Source organism: Telmatherina bonti (assembly GCF_933228915.1).
Source record: "Telmatherina bonti genome assembly, chromosome: 13".
In the NCBI taxonomy this organism is placed as follows: Eukaryota; Metazoa; Chordata; class Actinopteri; order Atheriniformes; family Telmatherinidae; genus Telmatherina; species Telmatherina bonti.
Window position 1 is genome coordinate 14806445 of NC_136611.1, and position 17891 is coordinate 14824335.

A 17891-nucleotide genomic window follows, 5' to 3' on the forward strand; every position below is an offset into this window, starting at 1 on the left:
TTAACCTAACATGCATGTCTTTGGACGGTGGGAGGAAGCTGGAGTACCCGGGGAGAACCCACACATACACGGGGAGAACATGCAAACTCCACACAGAAAGGCCACTGACCAAGCCTCGCCCCAGCTGAGGTCCGAACCAGCAACCTTCTTGCTGTCAGGCCACAGTGCTAACTGCTATGCCACTGTGCAGCCCACTTTTGGAGTAATAGAGAGAAGTATTTTGAAAAAAATGCAAAGAGAGGTTTACTCTTTGGATGAGACTGATTTATAAGGTTGTCCTTGGTCTGGGTCCAGCTTATTTAAGCTTTTCCCTTCAAAGGGCTAAAAGCAGTTTTTGCCCTTTTTTCCTGTCGCATTATCCATTTGTCTGTTCCTTGTGCTCCAACTGAACTGGGGAAAAGAGCTTTCATTTCGCTGCCCCATCTGCCTTTTAATACCCTCCAGACTGTATTGAAAATTTTTAACCTCATTGTACCTGTAGAGTTTCGTTCTGTCTTAAATGATAGACGGCATGAATCAAGTAAACAGTGTTGTTGAATTGTTACTGTGACCTCAGCTACTGCGCTTTCATTTCCAATCCTTTTGCACTTCTTGGGCTACTATTTTGATTATGTATTATTTATTGTGATTTGTGCAGCTGACCTCTGCTACCTTTCTTGATACCAAAGTTTTATTTTTTTATCTAGTAAGATAAAGGTTAATAGATAAATAATGTAAACTGCACGCAGAGGGAACTGAGCTAAGGTTCAAATGAGGATGCTTTTCACTGTAAGGCTAGAGTACCTACCACTACACTGCTGTGCAACCCAGATCCAAACCAGATTTTGTGAATTATTGGGGACTGGGGTTTTATTGTGATCAGAGGTTTTCTTTGGGAGACTTTGTATTTATATTAAACAAAATTTGATGGATCATTGGGCCCCACATTAAATATTAGGCCCATAAATCTAATACACAACACATCTTTGGCTATTTTGGAAACCCGTCTTCCTAGACACATACATTTTCTACTTAACTTAATAAAATAAAAAAATAAAAAACTGATGAGTTTTACAATTTCATGGATGGGTTACTCAGGCTGATCCTGGTCCCTCTGGTAGTTGATGCAACACCCCTCCCTACAAACGTAACCCTTACCTTGTTTCAATAATGCAAGGAACACACATTGTACAAGGACAAGGACAAGTGCAAATGTTGGGTCTTGGGCAGACTGAGTGTGTGGGCGCCAGGAAGCACATCTGTTACTTTGGTTAGTGTGTTCAAGTGCTTTAGCACCTTGTGCAGTAAGAGGGAGCTAAAGTAGTATATTAACTGCAGTTGAGATCTATAAATTTGCTTGTAGCCAGTCACATGACTGGTGCAATTATTTTTGAATAGTTAAGTCTCTCACTGTTAAAACATGATGACAGTTTAAGAAATGGACAGATGTCTCAAATGTCAGTAGGTGATGTTGTCTGAACTCGCAGAGATATTCTGCAGTCACAAGTAGATAAAGTAGTTTTTGTTGATTCCAGAAACTGACATCTTTTTACGGTGAGTGTGATAAATTTTTGTGCGGTGGAATGATTCATGTTCTGGAACGATAGATGATATAAAAATTTTGATATCTTCTGATGGATCCACTTTCCAAAGTGCTTTTATGGAATTTAAGTAACTTCTGCCTGGAAAGAAAGTGATGATTTTGATGCCAGAGTTGTACAATATGGGGACATTCTGTCAACCAAAGACAGAAGCAGAGCAGAATTTACAGTCATCAGAGCCAACACAAACCTGGAAACCAATCCTTGAACAGTTTTAACATTTTTCAAGTTACTTTTTTTTTTTTTTTTTTAACACTCATAATGGGAGAATAAGCTAATACTGGAGGTCACATCGAGCTACAGGAAACAGCTTCTGTTTTTAAGCTAATAGGACATTTATAAGGAGCGAGTAGAGGAATTTGGTATTGATGGTGGCCAGTGGCTGCCAAAGACATTTCTACAAATTAAAAAAAGGGTAGGGAAAATCTCTTTGCTGTTGGCTCAAACTATCATTATAATTGACCTTCACTATTGCTACAATCAAACCATAACCAAGATTGAATTATTCTACAACCCTAATTCTTTGTTAAATGCAAAAATAAAAACAACAAAAAAAAAACAACCCCAAAATGTAATAATTTATAAATGTCACAAACCCATATTTTATTCTCATAAGAACTTAAACAACATATTAGCTGTTCAACCATTTTATCATTTCATGGACATTTTGAATTTGATGGCACTGGGATTGTTAGAGTGGCTGTCCAACAGTTAAACAGAAGTTGTGTGTGTGTGTGTGTGAGAGACAAAGTGATAAAAACTGAGTGGAGATGGTCATCATCACAGAGTTAATTTGGGTAAATGAAGCCAAATTCGATCCCGTCCCCTTGCTCGCTGGTACCAGTATATTTAGTCCGCTTCCGTTTCACTCCAGATCTGTCGTCCATCAAGTGAAATGGAACATTTGGTTTGACTTAAATTGACCAGAGCTGGTCGGTAATTAAAAGCTTTATTTATTTATTTATTTTCTGGCCAATATGGTGTATTTTTTTTATTTATGAGATGAATCAGCTTTTTGTAACTTTGTGTTACAAAAGGCTTATCTGTGTTTTCAAACACAGATAAGTCAGTATGCAACAGCTGTCAAACAGGCTTCATTGACGTGGGGAAAAGATAAGGGAGAGAAAGATGATTAATGAACAAATTCATTCTTTTGATTTTGCTGACAAAGATTGGCCATTTTTGAAAAGAAGGATGAGTGATAGAGCAGCAGTAGACTGATGGGGATCTCTGGTCTGTTTCTCTCTGCTGCTTTTGCGTTGGATGGAGTCGAACGAGTCCTATGATAGACGATATTGACGAGCTTAAATGCCCTTATTGGATGTGGAAGTGGCCCCTGGGTGCTGTCCCAGCGTTTTGGACAGACATACCACCAGACAAAAACCACATACTCATGTACAGCACTATTTCTTTTTGCTACCACAGCACTCTCGACAATTACCTTCCAGCTCTTTAAAGCACACACACACAAAGGCCATCTTTATGACTGCAGCATTAGCACCATTCCAGCTCTATGTTGTTTTTTTTCTTTCTTTCTGTTTTCCTTACCTCCTTCACCCAGAGACCATTAAACTAGATCCCTTCTAAAGGCTTTAAGGCCTTTCTTGGCTTGCTACTTCTCCAAAGCCCTGCCATGGCTCTTTTTATGTTTTTAAATCAAAGTCCATGAAAGGTTGAAGGGGGAAGGAGGGGAGAGCAAAGAGAAATTTGGGATGGGTTTTTGTGTTTGTGGGTTGGAGACAAATCTTAGTTACAAACCCATTTGGGCTTTTCACATACACTCAAACATACTCGTGCACAGGCTTCATCTGACACGGTACATGCCCTCCTGGACGGTTCTGCTCTGGTGGGATTTTTATATTTTTTTCTCCTCTGTCTCCCTTCTCACCTGCTGAGAGTTACCATAGATGTTTAACCTGCTCTTTTCTTTTGTCTGCCTCCACACACACACACACACACACACACACACACACACACACACACACACACACACACACACACACACACACACACACACACACACACTCAACACAAACACTCATTCGACTGAACCCATACACCTGAAACAGAAATACTGGTATAAAAGACAGTCTAGGTCTGTTGTCTCTTGTGATTCCTTTGCCTCTCTTGCGCACATTTCTGATTTTGGTGCTGTTCAGTGTTTTGATTTTGTTGGTAGTCAACCTGAAAATGTTTTCCTTGATGGATTTTTGGCAGAGGCCATGTAAAGGGAGCTTCGGCCCGCTCACTTCAGCTGCCAGCTGCTCAGCTCAGGCTTGTCCTTAAGGTTTTTTTTCTTTAACATTTCAAACAAGAAAAGGCAGCTCCCCCGTGCTCTCCTACCTCCACCTCATCCTGCAGATCAGGTTCCATATGCATCAGTGTCTCAGTGTGGGAGCACCGGCTCACCTTTGATTAATCTTTTCTGACTGCAGCGAGTGGTGATGGTAAATTTGGTGGGTCCACTTAAAACCCAAGTATTCTCCAACCCTTTCCTGCTGAGCTCCTGTGTTCTGTGGTGTTTAAAACCTTCAATACAAGGGGATGTAAGGATATGAAATAATCATTTCACACCCTTGTTGAGCATATTTAGCTTCAAATCATAGCTTTTAAGCATTCTATTTGCAAGATAGAAGGGGATTTAGAAAGCATGTTTTCCTATATGACTGACGTCTTATCTTGCAGCTTTTTATTAAATTTGATTCTGCAGTGAAATTGAATAAACCATTCTTTCCACCATGCTGCTTTATACGTCTCAATCAAATTTCATAAAAGTCTGTTTGATTGTTTGTGTGTAATCTTGTCTGTTGTCGTCGCATGAATTGGTGGATAAACTAACACAAAAAAACATGAAGTACAGCTAAGGCTGCTGGGACTTTTTTAAATTATATTTTCAGGTACTGATTCAAACTATAGGACAATAATTCTTGGTGTTTCCCAGGGGCAGCATAATGTATATATGTGTATCCCAGATTCAATAGCAGTCTTTGATTTTTCTTAGGTATAAGTCATGCATCTAAAGTCACATTAGGACATTATCCATTCACCAAAATATTAGCCAAAATTTAAAACCATATCCCCATCACTGCGTGGAACATTGCAGGTCTTATTCATCCCTTCATTGCAGAATTATAGCCTTAATACTTATTTCCTTTCCTGATATATGACTGTAAATCCTTTACAGTCACACTTCTTTATGAACCATTTTGCACTTCGCGAGCACTTTGGCTCCTAACAGATAGGGTGAGAGACAAAGCTTTGAGCTTCATAGGATGTGTTTTACCCTGATAAGCCAGCCAGTGACTTGGTGAAAGATAAATGGACACCCTGTGCTTTCTTTTTGTGATTTCTCTCTCCCTTCGCTGTCTCCATGGGTTTTTCATCTTCCTCTGCCTCGACTCAGTAACCTTTAAAGTAGTGTGTATGGGTGGAGTGGACCAAATATACAGGAAGAAAGGGAGAGAAAGTCGCCAAGAGATATGCAACACTACAGGGACAGAGTTTTGCTTAAATCTAAAGGTTTGTAGTGAGGAGACAAAAAGATGTGGAAGAAATATGAACAAATGTAATTAGTACAATTTGTTTTTAGAAATATGAACTGACCAATCAAAGCAGGCCTGATGTTTTATTTATTTTTGGGGGGAATGTCACCTTTCCCAGTATCTATTCATATTATTAAAATAACACATTTACTTACATCAAAACTTTCATACACTAGGTCTATACATTTTAAAAAATAATTGTCTTTGGCGAATGAAAGACGGATGTTTTCATTTTGCAGTTTGATCAGTCTGATGTTACAAATAAAAAAAAAATCCTTTTTATCTTGTCAAATTTTTCAATAATTTAATCTTTTCTCACAATATTACAAATAATTAGTTTTCTTTAGTGCTGATTTACAAACATGCCAGTATTAATTTTACGGTGTTGATGTTCTCTCATAAGCTGAGGTTAATAAGGAAAACATGACAACATGCAGCCATCACTGCCTGAAGGGCTTTTTGAACACATTCACTTGTATTCTTACATCACTTTCTGTTTGGGAAATTTTGAGAGAAATGTTGGACATGTTGACAGAAATACCTAGAAAATTTTCTCCCCCCCCCTCTTTGTTGTTTTTTGCCTTTTTGTTAATCTAATTGCAGAGCAGGAGGTTTATTTCTCCCTTTGGCCACTCCCCTTCTAAAATCTCTGTGATTGTTGAATTCTTCTTGGAGTCACAGATAAAGCGTAAAGACAAAGATATTATTGCATTGTTTAGGGGGATAAAATGTGGAAAGCTTCTATCAATACTCATATCAATGACTACAGTGGAAGCTGGAAAAGTTCTGCTTCCTTATTGATCTTCGATCCATTATGAGCTGTTAGTAGATGGCAGAGTGAATGGTGGGGAATGGTCCAGCCATCATAAGTTGACGCCCACACTGCTTGGCAGACCCTTTTGGCTCTTTCTCAGTTGTCTTCGTCCTCCTCCTCTCCTTCTGTGATCCTCCTACTCTCCCTCCTTTCCTCTGTTGTTGAATAAGACAAAACGCACAGGTCCTGCTGTAAAGATAGCGTATATAGTTTGATTTGAAAACACTCCCGATGGAATTATTAATTCTTTTCTTACCGGAAACAGGTTTAACCACTGCAAATGGTCCAATAAAAAACAAAAAGATGTGTTTTTTTCCCCCCATTACCATCATATATTGATTCTGAAATTGTAAATGGATTGAACATGTTCAGCTGTGAAGTGTTAAATGAACAAAACAGTTGCAGCAGAGTTGAACGGGAGTTTTCTTACTTTGACACAATATTAAACACTTCTTCCCTTCTTCTTTGTCTGGTTATATTCTGCAGGTTACCGATCAGTCTGTAAAAGCAGTAGCAGAGAATTGTCCTGAGCTGCAGTTTGTTGGCTTCATGGGATGCCCTGTGACCTCTCAGGGGGTCATCCATCTTACTGCTGTAAGTATCACATTTTTTTTGCTTTGGATTATTGTGGATTACTTTGTGTTATCAGTCATTTCTTACCTGACAAACTCACTTACTTACTTACAGTAAGTGGCAGATAAATTATTTTATTCAGCTCATTGACTGTATATGAAAGATGGATGGGTTAGAAGTGAAGCCTATGCGGAAGTGCATAAAACTGCAGTTCCCCCCTCATCCCCTAGGGACTGGCTCCAAAACAGAGCAAATCTCCATAGACTCCCATGTTAAAAAGACCAACTTCACAGCAGAAATAAACATGTTTACAGCCTGGTAGAAAAATCCATTTTCGGTTTAATAGGTCAGGTTTACCTTCATGACAACTGTGGGGCGAGTGAATTTTTTCTAACTTGCCCGTTTAAAAGTAATTTAATCTCGAAGTTCGACATATTTATGTCTATCAATCATCTGTCCTTTTGATTGACAGGCAACAGACATCCCACTTCTAGTCAAAAGAACTAGAACAACCGCGGTTTTTAGCTGGTTAACAACGTGACTTAGCTTTAGGCGCTTACCTCCGTTAGCTGGTTAGCTCCTGTTATCTCCAGTTTAGCTCGTAGCTACAGAAAGCTCCGAGTTGTCAATCATCCACCATGATGCTCACAGCCCCCCTCTCAGCTCTACCTCTATGCCCATATATGCATTTTTTTGGGCGATACGACACACATGCCCCTGCTAAGATGGTGATGTTAGAAACCGCCCACCGAGCTTCAACTCAGCTCTCCATAAACCTATGGGTGACGTCACGGAGGCTACGTCCATCTTTTTATATACATTCTATGATTCAGCTCCAGTTAAAAGATAAACTTTCCTTTTTATTTTATCATATACTTAGTGGTAATAAGAGACGTCTGTTTCAGTCAAAGTCACCATAAGTTTTTGCATGACCAAGTTGTTTTTTTGTTTTGTCTAATCCTGTTACTGTAGGCCAGCTGCCTACATTGCTGCAGGCCATGCATCTTCTCCAGGGGGCAGGTTTAACTTCTGGAGAGTAAATTTAAGAGCTCGCTGTGTGTTTTATCTCAGACTTAGTTTTCAAGTTATTTTGTGTTAACTTTTAAATCTCATGAAAGCCTAATGAGATGAATCCTAATAATACGCTGCTGTTCCGACAACACCCTGCTGGTTGGATATTACCATGCTAATGAGCAGTGCTCCGTGCTTAAAGTCGTTCCATGCAATATACTGTAAACACGGACTCACATGCAGTCAAACTGTGATTGCTTAAACTGATTCACCCGAAATTCACCAGGAAAAACCTCACCGTCGCTTTTCTTCTCATTTATTCCTAAACATGACACCCATCTAGAGTGTGCAGCTACGTGTGGGTTCTATGTTATGTCAGCACCCATGTGTCCTTGTGTAATACAATTTGATTTGTGCTTGATGTACTTGGGTGTACACTGGAGTGTGCACACACCTCTGTGGATCTGCATGCTCCCATTCCCCCCTCAAATGCAATTACTGTTGTGTTAATAGGACTGAGGCACCCGATGCCGCTCTGCATTATTAGATTAAACAGCAGATTAATTTGTGCTCATAGTTTTGGCCCCCCTATCATCTCTGCAGCCTTCACTGACCTTGGCCATGGTGCTGTAGACAGACAGTAATGAAGCCAGCCAGTCATAACAGCATTAGCATAGGTGGAGGTGGACGCATACACACATGCCCACACATAGTCTGGCATACCTCATTATTATTTATAGTAATATTAACCAAGGTGAAGTTTTAAAAGTTCAGGTGAATAAGTTCATATTTCTGGTAATTTTTCTGTATTTTAAAAGATGTGAGTTTTTTTTCCTCTCTGCATCACTTTATTGAAGTTTCAAGGGTTCAAAGAGGTCATATCACGCTTTTGGCTTTATCTCTGGTTTTGTTAGTTGTATATGGTTTAGTGTGTGTATGTTTGTGTGAAATTTTATAGGTCTGTGGAGCTGCTAAGCCCAAAGTAAAAGGACATGTCCTGATTCACGGAGGGCAGTGCTGAACTGTCTGAAATACCTCCTGTGCACTCTGAGCTTATCTTCCTCTACCCAATGGCTTTGCCACGAAATACATTTGCATAATGCCTTTGGCACACTTGAAAGATTTAACAGCTGTCTCGTAGTAGCCCCTTTTCGGTCAGTCTACTGACTAACCAGAGCTGAATGAATTCTCCAGCACATGGGGGGTTCCTCAAAAAAAAAAAAAAAAAAGGAAATATATTTTTACATGAAATTGTGTAAACATAATCTAGAAGGGCCTCCAAAATGAGGTTAATCCTGCAACACAAGTAGGAGGTAACTTTCTGCTGCTTTACTATGATGGCTTACAACCACCAACCATTTTTGATGCTGGAAACAGCAGATAATATCTATACATTTATTTATTTATCCCAGTTCTCCAAAACATTTTGGATATGTACATATTAGAACTTTATATTGTGGGCACTGTGAACCATAGGAAGCATCCAACACTGAAAGTGATTTATTAACTCATCTTGAAGTTGATGTTGCAAAACATCTCACATATTGGAAAAGGCCATGTTAACCACGTGTAACATCTATTCTTCTGCCTTTTCTCCTCTTCTAAAATAACAACAGTCCATAAATATCTGGAATTTTGACATATTCTTGCTGATTTAAGATGAAGATAAACTTTATTTATAAAGCACTTTTCATAGACACAAAGTCACAAAGTGCTTCACAACAATAAAAACATAGGAAACCTGCAACGTGTGGGGAAAAAAAACCCCAAAAATTAAAAAACAGTATAAATACACAGCAATGTCACCGAGTCTTTTTGGAGCTGGAATGCTTACCTAAACAAATACGTTTTAGGAGGTTTTTAAAAACATCTACTGAATCCAGAGAAAGCAGATCCTGGGGACGCTCATTCCAAAGACGGGGAGCGACAGCTTTAAAAGAACGGTCTCCCCTGGTTTTAAAACGGGTTCGTGGGACCATCAGCAGGTGTTTCCTGGTTGACCTTAGACTGCGAGCCGGACTGTCGGGCTTAACTAAGTCCTCAATGTAACTAGGGCCCTGTCCATGTAGGGCTCGGAAAGTAAGTACCAGGATTTTAAAACGAATACGATATTCAACAGGGAGCCAGTGAAGAGACGTTAACGCAGGTGTGATGTGAGCTCTTCTGCTGGTTCTAGTCAGAAGCCTCGCTGCTGAGTTTTGCTCTGTCTGAAGACGAGCCAGTGCTTTCGTGTTAAGGCATGTAAATAAGCTGTTGCAATAGTCTAATCGTGAGGACACAAATACGTGTATAATCATTTCGAGCTCCTTCTTAGACATCATTGGTCTCAACTTTGGTCTCAGATTTAAGATTGTAGCTGCTGAACAGTCTGGGGTCTGTTTTATTATGGGTTTTATAATGTACCAAAGTTCTCAGATGGCGTAAAATCTGGCAAGAGCAGCTTGTGGACTTGTGATAGATACAGTATCTTGTTTAGCAGTGTGTTGCTGAAATATGCAAGGCCTTCCCTAAAACACGATGTCATCTGGATGGGGACATATGTTTCTTTTAAACCTAAAGCGGTGATGATGGTGTTCCTGAGCCCATGCAGTGATTTTGATGCTGATCATGACTACTTTTGATGCATCACTACCCAATGGCCTGATCATCAAGCATCCAATATGGATTTTCAAATATACCAGTTTTTCCAAAAAATCTTTTGATCATATTTTGTACTGTATTTGACTAAATAGTTAAAGCCTTAGTAGTTTCCTGTTGAGGGAAACCATTCTTTAATTGCTCCTCAATTTGATAACAGACTCCCAACTTTTGGGAGATGTGGTGTTACCATCAGTTCAGTCTCAGCTAATATTTTTGATGAAATTTTAAATACAAATGTTTTTTTTTGTTTTTTTTTACCCCCAATTTTACTGTCAATAGAATATTTGCATCCTGCTCTGCATTACATTTCCACTGGATCCCAGCTTGTCTAAAATTTGAATTGCACAGCCTGACTTGTTGATGGATCCAAATGTTTGTTTTTGTATTTATGTGTACTCTACAGCCCTTTCATAGTAACTGCAAGGATAGACTCCAGCTCCTCTGAATTAGAATAAGTGGTATGAAAGTGAATGGATGGATGGATGGATGGATGGATGGATGGAAGTGAAAACACTAAAATGTGTAAAATGCGTTATGCAATTTCTAAACTCATTAGTATCTCTCTGTCACTAATGGCCTGAAATTAGATAAAACTATTTTTTGCTGTTTTAGTACTGATGCACTGTATTTTTTAGTGTATAAAATTCAGATTACAAAATATCTTCATTCTTCACATTAGCTGATGACGTCACTGATGCTCGTAGTCTAACTCTGCTTCTTTTGTTTGGTTTATTTGTTTTGTTACTGGGCAGATGCAGTCCGAATGCGCATGTTCAAAGCTTAGAGATGTCTCTTTGTTCCTTTAATTTCCATCATCGTCATCATTTTGTGTGACCCATCTCTACCGATCTGCCTCCTCCTCTCTCAATCTCCCTACAATCTCTGTCAGTAATTATCTACTTTAGGAGTTGATTCCTCCTCTCATTGATTCCCACTTGCTCCCATCCAGCCTCGATTAAAAATCATATTCTTGCTTTTAGAATCGTTGCATTTCAGATGACTCCATGGACCCGCATGCGATTCCAGGACTGCAGTGCTCCTCTCTTGTTCGATTATTGCACGCTCCCTCCCTCTTCTTCTCTTCCTTGATCGCACACTCCCTGATAATCTTTCCAACCCACTCACTTTTTGCTCGACTGTGAGCAGAAAAAAAGAGAAGAAAATCCATTTCTTTTATTAAGTTCCATAATATAACACCCTCATTTCTTTTTTATACCGATTTCCCACAAATGAGGATATGAGGGGATCGATTCAAATTGTATTGTCTAAATTAAGATGGCAGAAATTGGCCATCTGTGGTGACAAGTTCAGTGCAGATGATCTGTAAAGCTGTGGCATTAATGCTCTGCTGATGGTTTTGCAGCGTTTCATTCCTACAGAAGCTGCTCTGCTCTTCTGTGATGTGCAACACAGCTTGATATTTGTAGCCTGGCTGCATCTAATTGATCATCAACTTGTTAATGACAAAAAAAAAAAAAAAGTCAGAACCAAGATTTCTTCCTGGCGAGGAGTGTGAAGCTAGCTAATTGAAAACAAACTTCCCAACACTCTTCTCGCTGCTTGTAAATTGAACTCAACATGAAACTTCAAATGTCAGAACAAAAACCGATGATTTCAAGAGCAAATGTGTGTTTGATGTGGGCTCGTGTTTCTTGGCCGGGGATTTACTGTAGATTTTTATTTATGGTCGGTTTTTAGATTGAAGCTCTACGTTGGCCCTTAGCTCTTGACATAAATAATAGTTTTATTGATGAGGCTTGTCACATCCCAAGGCTGTGTAATGGATACAAAACATCTTGAGAGGCAGGCTTTGTGGGTGTCCCAGAGCCTTCAGTGATTTGGAGCTTGGCCTCGGCAGCTAAATTGAAAACTCTCGCTCGCTCTATATGTAGAGAGAGAAACATACAGAGAGAGAGAGGAAAAGAGAGTTAGTTAACATCCAATAATGATTTGATGTTAAAAGATTATGACTCAATTTAAAAAAAAAAAAAAAAAAAAAAATCATGGTTTTTGGAATTTGAAAAGAATTAATAAGGAGATTTCTAAGATGATATACTGGTATATTGAGCCAAAAGCTTTATCATTTTCTGTCCACTCATACTTCCTTACAGATCATATTGTCTGGGGATTGACGAATAAAACAACTCCTAATGCAATAGTTCTTTTACAAGAGCGAGCCATATGAATTATTAATAAGACAGGCTAATATGCACATACTTACCCACTGTTTAGGAAATTACATGTTTTAAAATTTAATGATTTGGTTTATTACAAAACAGTGCAAATACTGTAGAGTCAAATCAAATACACTTCCTGCCAGCATACAAAGGTTTTTTTTTTTTTTTAAGTCCAGGTGGAAACTCTCATGTTGACCGGGATGTATATATGTGTTATATATGCGTTTGCATGTTTGTATCTATGATTTCAGTTTCCTAATTCAATTTCAGAGGATTCATCCTTTCGTCTTGTGACAGGCCACAGAGGTGGAAGTACACAAGATTCAGCCTGTGTATTTATATGTATAGACAGGCGTTAAGTGCTTTTTAAAGGGTCAAGCTGGCTTTTCAGACCTTTGTGTGGCTTTGAGGGAATGAATTTTTTGTGTATTTCAGAAGTGATAATATACAGTAAATATACTCTGTGCGGTCCATCTGCCTCTCAAACAGAAAAGGAAGACCAGCCGAGTCATCATGCGGCTCTTTTATTAACAATTTTTATTCCAAACTTATTCTGCTTCTGCTTTTTTTTTTTTTTTTAATCTCTTTGTCGTTCTCTCTTTCTCTGCCGTTTATGCTTTTTGTCTTCCCGTTTTTTTTCACATACGTACACCCTTTCCTCTCTGTCTCCATCTTCCTGTCAAGCTGCTCCGTTCTTCTGGTAGTGATTAGATCCAAGGTCGGCAGTGTTCGAGAGCAGCTTTTGGTGCCGGAGAGCCTTCATTCCTCCAGCTTTAGATGTCCCACTGATGGCTTCCCTTTGCTTGTCATGCCTACCCACAATGCCCCTCCTCATACATCAGCCTATCACTGCCCTTCGACACTCCAGGCCTCAAAAAGGTTTTTTTTTTTTTTTTTTTTTTTCTGTTTGTGAAAGTTCCCACCCTCGGGAGAGAGGCCAAAGACATAACAAATGGAGGGACTGTTGAAGAATGTGTAAGAGATGAAAAGAGGTACATTTGGGGGCTTTAATAGCTGTGTGTTGTCTCTCTGATCTGCAGAACTTGGATGTTTCTGGTCTTCATTTGGGGTCTTATAGATTAATTCAGTCATGCTGCTCCAGTGGTTTTGTTGTTCTCCTTGCGAGAACGTTGGGACCTTTGATAAATGCTCTCGGAATTTGACAGAATTAGACCGTGGGTGCTACCTCATTCTCTCTCTGTGTGTTTATGAGCCAATAAAATGGTCTGGTTTATGACGAGGAAGCTGTTTAATTTCATAAGCAGAATCATATGGCCTGTCCTCCTGGTGGCTTAGTGGAGCAGTATTTACTGTATTTGCTACAGGACAATTTCTCTTTCTCTATTTTTCTCGAGTCCTCATGAACAGAACAAATAAACAAGAACAACAAAAAAAAGAAGCTGAGGAAGTTTGGACAACACAAACGTCTTCACCCACTATCACCTTCACGCCCTCCACTCCAATACTCCCACCCCAAGCAGGGGGACTGGTGTCTGGTTTTGCTGTAGTCTGTTGGTCCCTTATCTCCTCCCCCTGACTGGAGCACAGAAAATACATAATCACAGTGCCCTGTGTCATACTGATAACCCCCAACACAAACCATAAAGTGTGTGTCTGAATGTGTTTGTGTTGCTATGTGTATGTACCATATCCTATGTACAAATGTGTGTTGTGTCTCAGAGGTGGTAGAGAGGATAAAGGATACAGGAGGAGGTGGAGGAGATTTAGAAGAAGAAAGGTAATGGGGTTGTGGGGGTCGCCGATTGAGTTGAAATTGTAATAATAATTTTCTTGACTGCTGTATGGAGGAGATTGGTGGATTTATGAATATAATGAGCAGAGGAGAGCCTAAGGATGATGTGTGTCTCATGCAAGAGTAATTGAAGAATAATTCATTTGGCTGTGAGACTTTTAACACAGACACAGACAGAGATAGAGAGGGTTTTTTGACCTCTGGAGGGAGGGGATATCATGTCTCATTACTGGCCCAACTAGTGTCACAGTGCTGTGGCTGTCATCCGGAGCTGTCACAGCGGTTTGTGGGCTCCTATATGGGCGTTTGGCCCAGTGCGGCGAAAAGAAAGCTCCATCTACGTACTTGAGCCTTTTCTCACCACTGGGTTTGTTATCAAGACCAACACATGCAGGATTAGTGACTGGAAGAGAGAAACACAAAGAGAAGAAGGGGAGTAAGAAGAGGGAAAAATAAGTGATAGACAGTAGATTGGCACAGGGGAGATAAAGAGAGGAGTTAAACATACACGTACACGCACACACACACAAGGATCAGCTCACTGGTGCGTGACTTATGTCGACTATGTATTTTGAACATCAGATTCACTGTCGTTTCATTTCTGGCCGCAGTCTCGTTTCAAATATTCATATCACTCTGTCTGCTCGGGCCTCTGCTTGTTTGAATGTGAGCGTCCCGAGAGGAGGGGTGTGTAAGATTTGGACTTGCCGTGGAGGGATTGTCTCGACACAGATTTCTCCTGTCTGACTCAACTGTCTGGGAGGCTTCAATATTTGTGTGTGTGTGTGTGTGTGTGTGTGTGTGTGTGTGTGTGTGTGTGTGTGTGTGTGTGTGTGTGTGTGTACGTTTGTATGTGGGGCGTGGGGAGGGGCTGCATGAGTGCACACTTGTGCTCACCGAGTGACACCTCTGCCACCCATCCCTCCTCTCTGCCCTCTCTTCATACCGTCTCACACACAGTCCTCAACACAGACGGACAACCAAGCAAACACCTTAAAGACACCTTGTGACTTTTACTTCTTGCTCAGGACTTTGAGTATACTTCAACGTGATTGGTTAAACTTCTGCTAAATTGATTTTAAGCGTTCAAACCCATTTTTACTCATCTCTGAAAATCATTTGTTGGAGAATTGAAAGTCTGTTTGTTTTTACTAAAAACCTTTTCTTTTTCCTTCTTTCACTCATATTCACACACTTCTCTCCCACACTGGTCTGTAAGCATCTCCTAGAGTAGAATTTTTTTTCCAAAGACCAAAACACACATACTGAATCTTGTAGTGGGTGTAAATTTACTAGAGCAATAAAACACTCATCTTTTCCAAATCCAGCGTGTTCGCTGTTTTTGACTGAAACAATACTCGCTCTGTCCGCGCTTTTTAAATGTCATCTAGTTGCTTGTAGGCTGGCGACATTGACACTGATGGGCAGCTACAGCTATGAACTCATGTTGTTTTCTGCCAGAGCTCGAACCCATGACATAATATCCAGTGCATATAGTCCCCCCCAAGCCTCAGCTTCCTGCTTGGCACCATAATGCTTGATGTTGTGTGTTATATAGAGTAATGCCATCTGGTTATGTGGACTGGTCGTAGGTGATGCTACACCTACATCTCTGTTTAGAACAGTTTTCTTATTCAGCCTTTTTCCAAATATGAAATAGTTGCATTTCACTTGTCTCTTATGCACTTTTCTTCTGTGTGAATAGATTACCGGTAGATGAAATGATATGCAAAATACAACTTGTCCACTTAATGATATATATCCAGGTTTAAGATAAAGTTAAATATTCTAAATTAATGTCATCTATTGGTTTACACATCTTACCTATTAAAATTGATTATTTAACTAAAAGTTTATAAAATATATTTATTTCACTTGTTAAAATGGAAAATTTACTATTATTAATAGTAAAATTATATATAAGAATTCATTTAATTAATTTAACATTTTTTGTCAAAATGACAATGTTTAAATATATGAAAAATTTAGAGAAAAAGGATATCTTTAATACTACTACTACTAATAATGATACTATTATTATCAACAATAATATTAATGATTATACTACTACTACTACTACTACTACTACTACTACTACTACTACTACTACTACTACTAATGATGATGATGATGATGATGATGATGATGATGATGATGATGATGATGATGATGATGATGATGATAATAATAATAATAATGATAATGTAGTCATTATATTGAATGTCCAGAAAGTTTCAAACTCATTAATGAAGAATTATTGTTATTAAAGCTTAACTTCAACATCAACTTTCTGTTACTTCTTGTGTTGTTGTTGGATAGTTTAATTTTTTTTTTTTTTTTTTGCAGTGCCGCAGCTTTTTGTCCGGCAGCCATATGTAATAAATCTCTAACATCATCTGAAATATTACTTGTAATAACAGGCTTCAAATAAATGTAGCCAAATAAAAAGTAAAACTTATGTGGGAGCATAAAGTGAAATGATCAAATGGAAAGTCATAAGTATGATGTTATTTATTTTTACCTATTAATATTGGACGTATATATCAGTAGACAGTTTCTAATGTACATGTGAACAATTGTACATATAATTTTCATATAATTATAACCAGTGTGCACTTTACATTCTGTGCTGTTTGGGTGTGTGTTTGCGGGTTGGAAACATCGACCATGGAGCAGCTGGATTTCTGCAGGTTTCACCGTTTTTATGAACGGCATGAATAATTACCCCTCAGTAGCTGCCAGCTCAGTGGAGAGGAGACAAACTCTGCCTGGTTACAGACTTCAGCCAACGAGGAGAAAAACCTGCCCAAATCCCTTCTCTTTCTCTCACTTCACTTGCTCTGTTTCTCCCCTCACTCTGTTTCACTTTCCCCCCTCTGTTAGTTTGCATCTCATATCATCATATTCTCCTCAATGTTTAGTCAAGTTGGTTCTGGAATTACAGAATGCATTCGTCCATATTATGAGAGAAAATTATGAAATAAGGACGAAATCAAACCAAAACTCTTTCTGTGACCTGTCACATTTTTGGAAGTGTGACTAATTGCTGCGAGGTTGCTATTTGTGTGACATTTTTAATTTTAGGGGTTTTGGGGGTTATATTTCTCTGGCAGATGCCTGCTGAATTGTGGAATTTCTTTTCCTGCAGTGGTTTTTCCACAGACGGATTAATAAAGTTAGGGTCTGAGCCGTGACTGTGTCTCTAGCCTTTCATGCAGACATCTGCTAAATTTTGGGGGGTTTCTTCAACCTAGCTACACACTCAGCCAATAAAAACTCTCTCTGGTTGGCCTGATTTGCCATTGGTTATCTACATCAATGAAACACTCCCTATTGGTTGTAGTAAAAAATTCTTCTTTAGCAGAGATAAGCAGTCTTGAAGATTTGGAGAACAAATACGACTTTTGATGTTGAGGCTTTGAAAATTTACTCCAGGCTTATTAATCATAAATACTGAGTAAAAAAAGAAAGCGGCATGAGGGGGGAAAAGAGTGTAAGGATGTTGTTTTTCTTCATGTATGAGTAAAGACTTTAACCGAGTGACTGCCTGCCTGCTGCTATGAATACTTTTTGTATTGATCATTTAACCAATAGATCCAGATTTGTATCATGCTTTGCCGTTCTTTTGCACACAAGTAAAATCACCTCAGATTATTTTCCATTCATTTTCATTAATTAAGTCTACTTTCAATTAACAGTTAAGCTCATTATAACCCAAAACTTAAACAAAGAACAATGGGAACCTTTTTTTTTAAACTTGAAGGAGTGGCTCTCAGCAATGTCAGTGTGTAAACACACTGT

General features: G+C 39.0%; 1 protein-coding gene across 1 annotated transcript in view; it reads left to right on the top strand.

The window, feature by feature from the left end:
• Positions 1 to 17891, top strand: part of fbxl17 (F-box and leucine-rich repeat protein 17) — a 240334-nt gene that overhangs the window by 68481 nt on the left and 153962 nt on the right. The window contains exon 7 of the mRNA XM_079250767.1: positions 6423 to 6530. Within this exon, the coding sequence (XP_079106893.1) occupies positions 6423 to 6530 (108 nt within the window). The remainder of the gene's footprint in view (positions 1 to 6422; positions 6531 to 17891) is intronic.